We start from the raw sequence: 15,559 nt of genomic DNA, 5'->3' as shown, positions 1-15,559 counted from the left end.
TGTGCCCCAAAGCCTGCAATGGCTGCCCATTTCACAAGCAGAAGCCAAGCCCACACCACCACCTGGGATGCCCCACCTAATCTGGAGCCTTCCCCACCCCCGACTCTACTGACCCACATGGTCTTCTAGACTACTACTTCAGGCCTCTGGGCTGGCTGTTGTCTCTGTAGGAATATTTCTTCCCATGGACATCTCTACAGCAAAGTCCTTTATCTCTTTTAAGTCGGCCCCAGGGTCACCTCTTCAACAAGGCCTACCATTTCTAACACTGCACCCCACCCCACCTCCAGTACTTCCAATACCTTTTCCTGTTCTACTTTTATTTTTCACAGCCTATCACTTCCTAACATATTTACTTCATTATAATGCCTACTGCTTATTGTCAGTTTCCTCCCACTGGAATTTAGACTCCCCAAAGGAAGGGTATCTTTGTCTTTGTTCATGGACAATGTGAGGCCCATAACGGGCACTCTATAAATACTTGCTGAATGAACAAATCCATGAACAACAGGGACAAAAATTTTAGAATACAATAAAATCCTTGTTCAAGAAATACTTTTTTCCCCCTCCTAACCACTAGACCACCAGGGAAGGAAATACTTTTTCAGGGCAGAGAGAGGAGAGAGAAAGGAGACAGTGTTGGATAATAACCTGAATCTGAAGTTACCATCTTCGCAAACACGTTATTGGTTTTCCCCTGAAACCTTCTGCTTACTCCAGAAAATCCATTACAGCAGAGAAAAATACTTCTGAGATTCAGATGTAGTTTAAAATGATCCAAGGAGGGGTGCCTGGGTGGCTCAGTGGGTTAGAGCCTCTGCCTTCAGCTCAGGTCGTGATCCCAGGGTCCTGGGATCAAGCCCCATGTCGGGCTCTCTGCTCAGTGGGGAGCCTGCTTCCTCCTCTCTCTCTCTGCCTGCCTCTCTGCCTACTTGTAATCTCTGCCTGTCAAATAAATAAATAAAATCTTAAAAAATAAAATAAAATGATCCAAGGAAATGCTTCCCTATGTTGCTAAGAATTCTACTTTTAAAAAATTAATCCTCATGAATTTTTTTCTTACTGCCACAGCCCATGAAAATTATCCTCTGAAAATAAGCTCCTACTTAAATGCACCTTCCCTGAGCTGCTTGGGCTAGAAAATGTACTCCCCCCCTGCTGTTACCTCTACTTTAGGTTTCCTGTCATCCTCCTCCTGACTGGCAGTGCCTCCGTCTTCTTCAGCATCACTTTTCTGCTTCTCTTCTGAGACAGAGACCAAAAAACAACAAGATGAGCAAAACCTTGTACTTGTTTTTGACTAGACTAGCAGCCTTAGAACACACTTCTGGAGTCTAGGGCAATCTTTTTCGTCACTCGTTTCTGAGTTTGAAACACCTTAGGGTCTTGCTTAAAGCAGATATTCTGGGCTCTACTTACCAAGCTTTTCTTCGCCCTCCTCCTCCTCATCTCCCTTGTCCTTTTCCTCTTCCTTTTCTTCTTCTTCCTCCTTCACATCTGGTTGAGGAGCATCAGTCTTCTTATACTCCACAGGACTGGACTGTTTCTGAAATAGTCCCCAAAGTGCAACAGTTTTGTTCAGGTTTTTATGTACTACATTATCATGTAATTACTGAATGCCTAAGAGCGAAGTTCTGCATGAGGCCCTATACTGGCATAGATAAATAAAAGTACTAAGATAAATAAAAGTATAAAGTATTCCCACCCTGTGAGCTTTCTCTTCAGTGAGTGTGTGTGTGGGTCAAAGGCAGAAGGAAGAGTAAGAATAAAGGGGTGAGGCAGGATCATGCAGATCTAAACACTCAAGATGACTGAGGCACAGACACACAGACAGAAGCGTGGTGGGGGAGAAGGCTGAAAAAGGAACTTTGGGGATCAGGTTACAAAACATATCAAATGCAAGGTGAAACACAATCCTCATTTAATAGAAGTAGAGTGCCTAAACAGAATATTCTCTCCTGGTTTCTGGATTGCATATAACAAAGACTAAACAAGAAAAACTTTAAAATAAGGCTGGATTATCCCCACGTGTTTTTTGGGGGGAAGGGTAGGGATAATGAGGGAAGAATGGATAATGAAAAAAAATCAAAGACTGAATTATGAAGCATATGGATACAAACAACTACACCAAGGAGGAAAAGCAGGTTTGGGCCCAGATGGCTGGTTTTATATCTAAGTTGTTGGGTTTTTTATTTTTGTTTTCTAGAAAACTTCTGCCAAATAGTAGGGAAGAGTAATACACCAGGCTAAAACACCAGTAGAAACTGAAGGCCTGTAAAGCCTGCTCCCATCTGGGCACCATAAATGCCCAGTGAGAGCAGTGAATAAGGTTTCAGATGTGGCCCAGTCATTACTGAGAAAACCTCAGGCAATAGATCTTATACTAATATAAAAAGAGTTCTTTTTTAAAAGTGACTAACAGAAAAGCTCATACCTTTCCAGAGCAGCAGAAGAGGATAACAAGAAACACGGGGAGAGCTACAGTCAAAATGTAGACCACCCAGAGCCATGGGCGTTCCTCTGCGGCCTCAATCATCTGCCCCACTACACCTGGCTGAAAAACAGGACAGAACAGATTTCAGGTCCTTGGTTTTGACACCAAATATAGGCTGCACTGTTTCACTTTTAATTTCTGCACATCACTACTCAGGCTCCTCCTCTGTCAAAGAGTTCAAGCCAAGATAATCATACAACCTGAAAAGGAAGTAAGAGAAAAGCCTCCATTTCCTCCCCTACTCTTATCATTAAGGTGATTTCCCTTTCAGAGATGTGAATGCAGGTTTCTTAATCATCTGCTAGGGGCCCCCTTAACCTCAGGGCCAGTGAATGAAGAATTTCTTGATCTCAGAAATCTCTGGCTCTCCCACTCACAGCTTGGTCATGTGGCCAAACTGGGGGAAAATTATGTGTACTGGTAAATCAAGATTCAACATTTAAGAATGCATTAAAATACCCTAAATGGCTAATTTCTTAAATCATGTTTTATCACATTAATTAAAAACAAAACAAAACACACCCTACCCATAACACAAATAGGGAATCTAAAAAGCCATTACATTAGACTAATGAAATCATGTCCAAACACCCAAGCATCTGGTCACATATTTTATGCCAATATTCTCAAATAGGGGAAAAGACAAATCTTATAAGATAGGCTGCCATAAAAGAAAAGATTTGTCACCAGCAATAACAGATATAAATGCATGAGAAGCAAGTGAGAACAAACCTCGGCAGCACCGTCAGCAGCTTTCTTCAGACCCCATCCATCGTTGGCCCAATCATCAACTACTCTTCGATCCCCACAAACAATGAAGTTGTCAAAAAAAATGTCTGAGGTCATGGACCACAGTTCCAAACCAATAGCACTAAAAGGAGTCATTTTGAAAGGTTCCAGATCTTCAAAGAAATCCGGATTTGGAATTTTCCGGGGCTTCCAGATTCCCTGGAGAAAAAAGTAGTTTTTAAAACATTTCAGATAATGAACAACACAAATGTGTGGTGAACCTAAATAAGAATTAAGATGAATTCTGCATGATCAACGAAGGTAAGTGCTGACTTTGCAAAATGTAACTGAGTACCAGGGAATAAACGATGAAGATGTCTGGACTCCCAACTACTTTCAATTTCTAACCTCAGCCCCGACCTTGACCCAAACCAACACCTGCTCTGCCTGGCATATTCCAACGAACTCTTATCAACGAACAGCCTTGAACAAGCACAGGCTTGCTCAGTGGTGATCTGCAATGTATGTGACCTTCAACCAGCAAGTGTACTTCTTGATAACTAGCTAGAAGAATAGTTACCACACATACCCAGACATGTGCAGGGTTGAACACTGCAGCAAAGACTCTGAGAGCAAACATGGGTGGAAAGCAATCCACCCAAATGACCATCCACAGAAGAGCTAAAGGGCTGGGTTCCCCCCCCCACTTTTTAAAAAATTAACATATTATGTATTATTTGCCCCAGGGGTACAGGTCTGTGAATCATCAGGCACACATATTTCACATCACTCACCATAGAGCACATACCCTCCCCAATGTCTATCCTTACCACCCCCTTCCCCTCCAGCAACCCTCAGTCTGTTTCCTGAGATTAAGAGTCTCTTATGGTTAGTCTCTCTCCTGACCCCATCTTGTTTCATTTTTTCCCTCCCTACCCCCTCACAACCCCCTGCCCTGCCTCTCAAATTCTTCGTATCAGAGATCATATAATTGTCTTTCTCTGATTGACCTATTTCACCTTAGCATAATACCCTCTAGTTCCATCTACACCATTGCAAATGGCAAGATTTCATTTCTTTTAATGGCTTTATAGTGTGTGTGTGTGTGTGTGTGCCACATGTTTATCCATTCATCTGTTGATGGACATCTAGGTTCTTTCCATAGTTTGGCTATTGTGGGCATTGCTGCTATAAACGTTCGGGTGCACGTGCCCCTTCGGATCCCCACATTTGTATCTTTAGGGTAAATACCCAGTAGTGCGATTGCTAGGTCATAGGGTAGCTCTATTTTCAACTTTTTGAGGAACCTCCATACTGTTTTAGAGAGTGGCTGTACCAGCCTGCATTCCCACCAACAGTATAGGAAGGTTCCCCTTTCTTCACATCCTCACCAGCATCTGTTTTGATTTGTATTTCTAAAGGGACATTTTACTTAAAGGGCTATTTTAATTTATTTTATTGCTTGACTGCACAACTAAAAATACACTTACAAACAGAAATGTATACACACAGTATAGGCACAGAGACATACACTCATACCTTACATTATAATGGAGGACAGGGATGCCTGGGTGGTTCAGTCGGCTGAACACCTGACTCTTGATTTGGGCTCAGGTTGTGATCTTGGGGTCTTGAGATTGAGCCTGATGTCAGGCTTCATGCTCAGAGTACAGTTGGCTTAACATCTCTCTCCCTCTCCTACCCCTCCCACTGCATGCTTGCTCGCCTGCTCCTCCCTCTCCGAAATAAATATTTTGTGAAAAATAGGATATAATAATGGGGGAAAAAGTCAAAATTAACGATGACAAGTCATCTAAGACAGAAACTAAGGAGACCAGGGTCTCAGTGGTCACCATCTGTATGCCTAGCATTTTGTTTGCACCTCTCAGTCTTTTCACAGCTGAGATACCGAAGCGAAGCACTGAGCGGATTCGCAGTCAGGGAGCCCCCTCCCATCTCCACGGTCTATGCCACTGATCGCCATCCCACCAATCGCCAGTTTGGATCCAGTGGCTGTGACGCCCCTACCACACGACAGCAGGCTGCCTAAATCACAAGTTTCTGTTTTTCTTTTCTGATTTTAAACACAAGCTACAAAGCAATCATGAAACCTCTTTCCAGTCCCTAGGTTTATTTTTTCCAACGCTTAACATATAAGCTCTCTCTCAATTCCGAAGTTTGGGGTTTTTTGCCTTTTTTTTTTTAAGCTGGGCGGGGAGCCTCATGCACCACCCTGACTCTTGAGACCTAAGCCCAAATCAAGAGTCGGACTCTCAACTGACTGAGCCACCCAGGCGCCCCTGAAGTTTGTCTTTAATTCAATTGTTTGAATACAGTGATCAACCACGGCCGCCTCCCTATAGACAAAACTTCTCTCCAAACAAACAGATTAATGAGGCAACTCAACCATGAGGCGGCACACACCTGGTAGTTAGGATTGTCAATCATGGGAGGCTTCCATTTGCCCTTATAATTAGGGTTGTCAATCATAGGTCGCTGCCAGACACCACACCCAGGGGCCGACTCACACTTGGGGTTGGCAATCTGAGGAGCCTCCCATTCTCCATCCATGTCTTCATCCCTGTGGAGGTAGAAACCAATTACAAACAGATTCTGTGATGCAGGACTAGGACGGCCGCGCCAAGACTCCCCTGAAGTCCTGCAGTAATGCTTCTAGGGTCACACTGTGTCACCAGAGTATCATTTTGTACCTGCATTTCCAGTAACAAGGGTTTTTCGGGATAGATGCCTTCAAAACCACCACATAATTAAATCTGTTGAGCCCTACACTTAAATTGGACACCTGGCTATCTTTAATCAGTAACTTTTATGTCAATAAAAGAGCAGGCAATTTAAGAAGTTCACCGAAGGTCTTACCAGTCCTCTGGCTTCTCTGCGTCTGGATCAGGTACATATTCGGGCTCATCGTCTAACCAGCCTTCAGGCTTTGAAGCGTCCTCATCTGGAATTTTAGCAGGTGCATCTTCATCCCTTACACACAACAGAAAAAGCCAGTCAGGACACAACACTGGCCAAAGAGTCACAGTGTGATCCCACATTATAACTCTGAAACAGGGGCAATCTGGAAATATTTTGGTCGTGCTTACTCTCAAGATTTAAAATAACTCCTTCTGGGGCACCTGGTGGCTCAGTGGGTTAAGCCGCTGCCTTCGGCTCAGGTCATGATCTCAGGGTCCTGGGGTCGAGTCCCGCATCGGGCTCTCTGCTCAGCAGGGAGCCTGCTTCCCCTCTCTCTCTCTGTCTGCCTCTCCATCTACTTGTGATTTCTCTCTATCAAATAAATAAATAAAATCTTTAAAAAAAAAATAAAATAACTCCTTCTGGAAAACAGAAGGGAGTAATTCATTCATCTGACAGTGGTCTAGTATTCAGAATAGATAGAGAGCTCTTACAATTCCATAAAAAAGACAACCCAACTTAAACACTGGCAAAGGATGTGAAAAGACATTTCTCCAAAGATACACAAAGGGCCAATAAGCACATGAAACGACGTTTAACATCGTTAGCCATTGGGAAAATGCAAATCAAAACCACAATAAAGGGGCGCCTGGGTGGCTCAGTGGGTTAAAGCCTCTGCTTTCAGCTCAGGTCATGATCCCAAGGTCCTGGGATCGAGCCCCACATCGGGCTCTCTGCTCGGCAGGGAGCCTGCTTCCTCCTCTCTCTGACTGCCTCTCTGCCTACTTGTAATCTCTGTCTGTCAAATAAATAAATAAAATCTTAAAAAAAAAAAACCCACAATAAAATATCACTTCACACCCACTAGGATGGCTATAAGAAGGACTATAAGATGGCTATAAGAATGACTGCTAAAAACAAGTGCTGGTGAGGATGTGGAGATCTTGTAATGTCACTGGCGGGAAAGGAAAACGGCAGCAATTCCACTCTAAGACAATGAAAACGTGGAACCACCCAAACACCTGTAATGACTGTTCATAGCAGCATGATTCATAACCATTGCTAAAAAAACCACCTAAACGTCAGTCAACTGGGGCCTGGATAAAGTGTGGTGGTATCTACATGACGGAGTGTTACTAACTCAGAAAAAGGAATGAAGTATCGACACACACTTCAACATGGATGAACCCTAAAGTCATTATGCCAAGCACAGAAGCTAGATACAAAAGGTCATATATTACAGTACATGGATGTCCAGAATAGGTTAATCTAATAGGTTAGTAGTTATGTCCAGAACAGGTTAACCCAGGGAGACAGAAACAGGTGGATTTTAGTATGTGAACAATAACTCATTTACTTTTTTTTTTTTTAAAGATTTTATTTATTTATTTGACAGACAGAGATCACAAGTAGGCAGAGAGACAGGCAGAGAGAGAGAGAGGGAAGCAGGCTCCCTGCCGAGCAAAGAGCCTGATGTGGGGCTCCATCCCAGGACCCTGGGATCATGACCTGAACCGAAGGCAGAGGCTTTAACCCACTGAGCCACCCAGGTGCCCCTCAAACATTTACTCTTAAAAGAAAAGTTCATCAAGAAGTAGCTAATTTCAAAGTTTTATGCAAGCATTATGAAACAGAGCCCATATTAACTGGTAAGCAAAGACATCTTCTATCCTCTGCCAAGATTATGCTTTTGACCCATGCTTGTTTTAAATTAATTGCATGAGAACACTGCAGAACACTGTACAACATTCAGCTGGCCCTTTTAATGAAGCTGAACATTCACACTCCCACCCCCAAAATAAAACAGCTAGTTAAGGAGTACGATACTGAAATAGGCAGAGTCCAGGTCTACGCGTTTATTCAGTGTTTATTGTAGTGTAGCATAAAAATTCAGGTACACATACTTTAGGGAAGGAAAAACATCAGCTAGAATTTAACTGCTCTTTGTCACTTTCTGACATTTCTAAAAGTTACTGGATCATAGTCCCAACATGGCCACACATAAGAGTATAACCTTGCCTGTTTTCACTTTTCATCACTCTCCAATTCATACCCAACAAGAAAGGCTATACAGCATATACTCAAGTTCACTCACACATGCCAAGCTCACTCCTACCCCTCTACTTACTGCACATGTTGTTTTTCCTCAGCTGGGAGTACCATTCCCCATCTTCACCATTTGCCTGACTCCTTACCCCATTTCCAAGTCTCAGTCTGACCTCCTTGCTCAAGAAACTGGCCCTGGACTAGGAATAGCTGGTGCTCTCATCACTCACTAATACCTACTACCAGATCACTCACCACACGCACACCGACCTTATCTGCCTGCCTCACAACTCTACTGGGAGCTGTGTGGGCAGCTGGTATCCCTGTGGCTTTGTCTTCCACTGCCCAATACAGAGCAGAGGAGCCTTGAGTGTTGTTTAAATGGGAAAAAGGTTATTATACAAATTAAAGTTTAAAATTTAGGGCACCAGCATGGCTCAGTTGGTTAAGCTTCTGCCTTTGGCTCAGGTCATGACCTCAGGATCCTGGGATGGAGCCCCACTTCACACTCCCTGCTCAGCAGAGTCTGCCTCTCCCTCTCCCCCGACCCCTCCTCCCCACTTGTGCATGTGCATACATGCATTCTCTCTCTCTCTCTCTCTCAAATAAATTAAATAAATTAAATAAAAGAAATAAATTCAAGCAGAGCCCGATGCAGGGTTTGATCCTGGGACCCTCAGATCATGACCTGAGCCAAAGGCAGATGCTTAATTAACTAAGCCACCCAGGTGCCCCCAAAATCTTTTAAAAAATAAATTAAATAAAATTTCAAGATTTTTAAAGGTTTTTTTTTTTAAATTTATTTATTCATTTGGCAGAGAGAGAAAGAAGGGGAAAGCAGGCTCCCTGCTGAGCCAAGAGCCCAATGTGGGGCTCGATCCCAAGACCCTGAGATCATGACCTGAGCTGAGGCAAAGGCTTAACCCACTAAGCCACCCAGGCGCCCCATAAAATTTCAAGACTTTTAAATGTGAATTCATAAAAGCCCTGGAAAGGCCAAGTGAAGAAAGGTTCTGCTACAAACCCACCATGTTCCCACAGGCAAACTCAATCATCAATTTCAGCATTTTGTGGCTTGTAAAATGGTATTAGGCAATCGAGATGATCACTATGGCCCCTTTTCAGCTATAGTGGTCTCCATTTTTCCTACCATTTAGAGAGCACCATAGATTATTGAAATTATGAGATCTTAGCCAACATCAGTTGCTTAAGCCACGTGGAACATATGAAATGCTGCACTGTGAAGACTCACCAGTCATCCGGTTTGACAGCATCAGGATCTGGTATTTTTGGTCTTTCATCCCAATCCTCAGGCTTCTGGTCTTCTGGGTCCTCAATCTCACGTGAAGGATTTACAGGAGGAGTCATGTCATTTAGCAAATTTCCACTATTCACAACAGACTGGTCCACTAATATTTCAAAACTATTATCTGGATTCAAGACTGAAAAAAATTAAATGCAATTAAAAAAAAAATAAATCAACCACTCATTTCCCAAGTTCTCTTTTCCACAGCAGAAGATCCTATTTCTTTCTTTCTTTCTTTCTTTTTTTTTTTTTTTAAGATTTTATTCATTTATTTGACAGAGAGAGATCACAAGCAGGCAGAAAGGCAGGCAGAGAGAGGAGGAAGCAGGCTCCCCGGTGAGCAGAGAGCCCGTTGCAGGGCCCAATCCCAGGACCCTGGGATCATGACCCGAGCCGACGGCAGAGGCCTCAACCCACTGAGCCACCCAAGCGCCCCAGAAGATCCTATTTCTAATAGGAAATGGAAGCACAGAGTAATGACCTCAAGGTGTCAGAGTCAGAAGACGGTCTTGAAGCCTTATGTAGTTAACCCTCTCTTCCTTATCTGTAAATCATAAATGCTAGTTCCTCGGGATTTTAAAACTAAAGCAAATGACACAAAAAATTTAAAGTTGCAGAAGACTTCACTTATGGACATTAAAAACATCAAAACTCATGCAATAATGGTCTGACACAAATGGTTACACACCAATCAACAGGCAAATAAGTTTATTTATTATAACCACCACCCCTCAACAAGAAAAGCCCATTTCCTCATTTTTTGAACTGGTACTACTACCATCTATGTTACCAAAATTTCCAATCAAACAAGCGTTTGATTGTATATATTAAACCACATGTCTACTTATGGTTGTACTTTTGAGTCCAGTGGAACTTTAAATCCATAAACATATCTGAAGTGAGACTTCCTCTAAAGCCTGGATCCCATACCTAAATGTCTCATTGGCAACTGACTAGGTCCCAGCACATCCAGAATACTATGGAAAGCAGGGAGCACCTATGCCACTGGCCTCAGTGATAATGAAGGCCAGCAACGTTGTCAGTCATATGTGCTCTCATAAGAGATATTCTTACACCTTTGAGAAGAGAGTAAGTGGAATACAGCACGTTAAACTTTTTTTTTTTTTTTAAGAGAGAAAGCACATGCAGGTGTGCAAGGAGAGGGGCAGAGGGAAAGGGAAAGAGAATTCTGAAGCAGACTCCCCACTGAGCATGGAGTCAGACTTGGGGTTTAATCCCACGACCCCAGATCATGACCTGAGCTGACATCAAGAGCCACGCATTGGGCTCCCTGCTCAGTGGGAAGCCTGCTTCTCCCTCTCACGGTGTCTCTGTCAAATAAGTAAAAATCTTTAAAAAAAAAAAAGAAAAGAAAAGAAAAGAAAAAAGGTGACTATACTCTTTAGGAGAAGAGGCCTGTGTATATATTCTTAAAGCAGCAGGAAAAGCTTCATTAAAATAAGAAACGCATTCCAGGGGCCCCTGGGTGGCTCAGGTTAAGCAGCTGGCTCTTGGTTTCAGCTCTGGACCTGGTCTCGAGTCCATTCCAGGCTCTGAGCTCAGTGCAGAGGATTTCTCTCTCTCTCTCTCCCCCTCTGCCCTTCCCCTCCCTTGCATGGTCTCTCAAAAATAAACAAATACATCTTTAATAATAAAATAAAAAATGCATTCCAATGTCCAACTGTCTAGGGATGTCCGGGTGGCTCAGTTGGTTAAGCATCTTGATCCCAGGATCCTGGGATTGAGCCCGTACTGAGCTTTTTGCTCAGCAGGGAGTCTGCTTCTCGTTCTGCCCTACCATTCCCCTTGCCTGTGCTCTCTCTCTGACAAATAAAATCTTAAAAACACACATACACAAAAACCTCAACCATCCAGGTATTGAAGCATCCAAACTTTAACTGAAAGATAATTTGAAAACAACAACAACATGTATTTCTATTGTAACCCATTATTCAACATGTTCTCAACAAGAAAATACACGATGGGAGAACATGAGGGGAATCAGCAAAGCTCTTTACGGAACATACAAGCTTACTTTAAGATGGTCTCAAACCCCACTTTTCAATTCAACCTATGGGAAAAGCAGCGTTTTTTTTGCTGCTGAAAAATTAAGTTATTTTCACCACTATGATATTAAGTCAACAGAGACTCTTACTTGCAGACTACCATCTTCTCCAGATATGTAATCTTTAAACAGATGATAAGTGTACGGTGCCATAATACCCCCAAATTAATATGTTTTCTTACTTAATGTATAAAGATGTGTCTTCTTATCAGTAAAATAGGTCTTCAGATCTGCATCTGGCCTCTTAGCATGCTTTTCTTCATATATACCCGTTTTGGGGTTTTTGTGGCGGAAGATGAAATGCAATTTATAGTCTTCTCCACATTTATCTGGACCAAACATAATCGTATAAGGGGTCTTGTCGTGGAACTGATCCTACAGAAACAAAAATGAATTATTTTTAAGTGACTCAATCAAAGTGTTCAAAAGCAAACTTTCAAAATGTGCTATTTCCTCTAATAAAATCCCAGATAAATTTCTGGCACCTTAAAGAAAAAGCTGATTCATTTGTGAGGATTATATAGATACCACTGAAAAGGAATAACCAGAAATTACCTGGGGAAACTTACATGAGGATATATGAAAGTACTTAAAAACAAAAACAAAACAGAGTAATGCATGTATCTAGATAGTTACTGCTTCTTACACAAAACAAAGTTTGCCAAAACTAAAAATTACACAGAGCAGAAGTCAGGGATAAGGCACAATGGCTTTGAAATTCACATCTCAAATAAAAAAGAAGCATCGAGGGACGCCTGGGTGGCTCAGTTGGTTGGGCGGCTGCCTTCGGCTCAGGTCATGATCCCAGCGTCCTGGGATCGAGTCCCACATCGGGCTCCTTGCTCCACAGGGAGCCTGCTTCTCTCTCTGACTCTGCCTGCCATTCTGTCTGCCTGTGCTCCCTCTCGCTCGCTCTCTCTCTCTGATAAATAAAAAAAAAATAAAATAAATTTAAAAAAAAAAAAAAAAAAAAAAAAAAAGAAGCATCGAAGTCAATATTCCCAATCCTCTAAATATTTCAACAGTAGGAGAGGAGGCCTTCATTTTCCCAGGTCTTCCAAGATTCTCTTTCCTTTTCTCTAAGATTCTTAAAAGACAACTGTGGGTGGCCATATAAGGAAACAGGAAGGACGTACCAGGTTGAGTTCTGGGGTTTTGGAAAGCAGTTTCACGTAGGCACCACCACATTCTATTCCATTTTGGAAATTAACCTCATACCTGATTTCAAAGAGAAAACCAGAAAACCATAAGGCATTTTGAAAGATCAAATTTCTTTGACTAGTCTTGGTCACATGTTTCATCACAGGTCATATGTTTATGCTTAAGAAAAATTTCATCCTATTGAAGAACTTTTTTTAAAGTAATTTTTATACCCCATAGGGGCACCAATTCACACCCCAAGATCAACAGTCTCATGCTCTACTGAGTGCTCCTCATTTTCTTTTGCTTTTGAATGGCTGTTCAATCACCCCCAAAACATTAGTAAAATAAAATAAAACCTTAATGCAGATTCCCAGTATACACTTTTGACAAAATCCTGATCATTGGCCATCAGGAGAAAAGTAAGTCAATCTGTTTCAAACGAATTTACTGGGCAGGAAAAAAGTACTGGATTACAGGATGCTTAAATATACTGCAAACCTGCCACTGTGATATGTAATTATTCTTATAATTTCCTAAGATCTGGGAAGTTTCTATCAAGCAAACGTTTGACTCACTGAACAATGAGAGGCTTGGTATCAAACAAAAAGGGCTTGTTCAGTTTCGCAGAGATGGCATGATGCTTGGCCCGAGACATCAACACAAGCCCTTTATCACCTGGGAGCTTCGTTTCCTTCATTTCATCTACCTCCCACTTTCCTGCAAGACATCAGGAAAAAAAAAAAAAATCCACTCACTAATCATGGCTTTGAAGATCTCTTAAATGGTAACAAGCAAAACTCCAAGTCATGCACATCTATCATACTGGCAAATTTTTAACCTACTCCATTTACCTATGAGAGCTAGCCCATTAACCACACACATGTGATAAGTATTAGGATATGGTTTTTAAACCTGTAGCTTATTCACTTCATCTACACCTAGAAAGACCTTCCATTTAACACAGACACCAGCACAGGTGACACATTACTTCTCCATTTTATGATGTAAAGCTGTCCACAGGTCTAACCCTATGAACACACAGACAGCAAAGCTTCTAAGAGAAAAATCTTAAAATGTATACATACTATTTTCAGACCTGCCTTAAGATACACTATAGAAACCACACGTGAAGCCTCAGTCTGCTACTCTATGTAAATCAAATGGAACTCTCACCATCGTATTTGGCAATTTCATCATCAGTGTCATCCTTCTTGGCTTTGGATAAAATCCACCTGTAATTAGGACAAACCCCCAAATTAAGATTTAAATGCCAGCTGGCCTATGAAAAGAATGTAAATACTAACACAAGCAGCATCTACCAAGTCTTCCTAGTCTACTTAATCACTCTAGTATTTTCCGTTTTTTTTTAAGATTTTATTTATTTATTTGACAGACAGAGATCACAAACAGGCAGAGAGAGGGGGAAGCAGGCTCCCTGCTGAGCAAAGATCCTGATGTGGGGCTCCATCCCAGGACCCTGAGATCATGACCTGAGCCAAAGGCAGAGGCTTAACCCACTGAGCCAGCCAGGTGCTCCTACTCTAGTACTTTCAACTTTTAAATCTGCCACACAGAAATACATACTATTCAACTCACAAACCTGTAAGAAAAAGTACCAAACCCATGAAATAATTCCACCTTTTTTTTTTTTTAAAGATTTTTATTTACTGAGTGAGTGCGGATGCGTGGGAGGGAGGGCGAGAGAGAATCTGAAGCAGACTATTCACTGAGCATAGAACCTGCCGTGGGGCTTGACCCCATGAATGCGAGATCAGAACCTGAGCTGAAACCAAGAGTCAGATGCTTAACTAAAGTCACCAAGGCATTCCTCCACTTTTAAGACTCAAGAGAAAAAAACTTCTCAGTTCAAAAGAACAATATATAAGATCAAGGGGAAAAGAGAAATGGAAATTAGACCCACATATTCTAAAAAACTTTTCTAAATGGACACGTTCTAAATTCCATCTAAATGATGACAAACACTGGGGACATAAAATAGTTATAGTTAAGACATTTTACTATATAAAATGCTATCTGAAAAGGAATCCACTATCACATCTTACTTACATGATGCTTGCCAACAAGATATTTTTCCCCAAGAAACACTTACCCTGACAGGGTTCCTCTGTCAAAAGAATCAGCAAAATACACTTCCCCTGTTGGAACCGGAGCTTTATAGGTAACCTGTGTTAAATTTAAAAATGTATCAAAAATTGCAATTTTCAGCAGGATTCCCTTCTTAGTAAGATTTGCTTTCAGTTATCCCAAACTTTTTTTTTTTTTTTAATTTATTTATTTGACAGAGAGAAATCACAAGTAGTCGGAGAGGCAGGCAGAGAGAGAGAGAGGGAAGCAGGCTCCCTGCCGAGCAGAGAGCCCGACGCGGGACTCGATCCCAGGACCCTGAGATCATGACCCGAGCCGAAGGCAGCGGCCTAACCCACTGAGCCACCCAGGTGCCCCTCAGGTATCCCAAACTTTTATAGGTGCCTCATGATTCAATATATAATTTATCATTGGCAACATATAAGAAGCTGCTATTTTAGCCAACTTTGCTTGCCCTTGGAAAAGGAGCCAAATTTACCTTCATCCTTTGACTACCTCAAGAGGTCAAACAAATAGATTCAAAGACCACTTCAAACCTTTGGAGATGGAGGAGCACTGGTATCTGGTTTCGATTTGGAGTCTTCTACCTCTTCAATAACATCATCGAGGTCGTCCTCAATATCAATCATATCATCATCGTGTCCTTCATGAGCCTGAACAATGCCAGTTCCAAGGACCAGTAACATACACAGGAACCACTTCGCTTCCATGTTCTACATATTAAAAAAAAGTAAAATCAGTGAAATGTTAT

At 41.9% G+C, this 15,559-nt stretch overlaps 1 protein-coding gene across 3 annotated transcripts in view; it reads right to left on the bottom strand.

Moving 5' to 3' along the window:
• Positions 1-15,559, bottom strand: part of CANX (calnexin) — a 36,150-nt gene that overhangs the window by 2,804 nt on the left and 17,787 nt on the right. For all 3 annotated transcript variants that reach the window (XM_045069352.1, XM_045069351.1, XM_045069350.1), the window contains 13 exons: positions 15,345-15,521; positions 14,813-14,886; positions 13,876-13,934; positions 13,278-13,419; positions 12,696-12,777; positions 11,742-11,934; positions 9,441-9,630; positions 6,101-6,214; positions 5,648-5,804; positions 3,227-3,442; positions 2,435-2,554; positions 1,420-1,546; positions 1,166-1,245 (listed from right to left, as the gene is read on the bottom strand). In XM_045069352.1, coding sequence (XP_044925287.1) covers positions 1,166-1,245; positions 1,420-1,546; positions 2,435-2,554; positions 3,227-3,442; positions 5,648-5,804; positions 6,101-6,214; positions 9,441-9,630; positions 11,742-11,934; positions 12,696-12,777; positions 13,278-13,419; positions 13,876-13,934; positions 14,813-14,886; positions 15,345-15,518 — 1,728 coding nt within the window. In that variant the 5' untranslated portion in view covers positions 15,519-15,521. The remainder of the gene's footprint in view (positions 1-1,165; positions 1,246-1,419; positions 1,547-2,434; positions 2,555-3,226; positions 3,443-5,647; positions 5,805-6,100; positions 6,215-9,440; positions 9,631-11,741; positions 11,935-12,695; positions 12,778-13,277; positions 13,420-13,875; positions 13,935-14,812; positions 14,887-15,344; positions 15,522-15,559) is intronic.

This window comes from Mustela putorius, unplaced genomic scaffold (assembly GCF_011764305.1).
Source record: "Mustela putorius furo isolate JIRA1106 unplaced genomic scaffold, ASM1176430v1.1 tig00003923_pilon_pilon_pilon, whole genome shotgun sequence".
Taxonomy (NCBI): Eukaryota; Metazoa; Chordata; class Mammalia; order Carnivora; family Mustelidae; genus Mustela; species Mustela putorius.
Note: the sequence above shows the minus strand (reverse complement) of the source record. Positions and strands in the feature narration are given on the sequence as shown.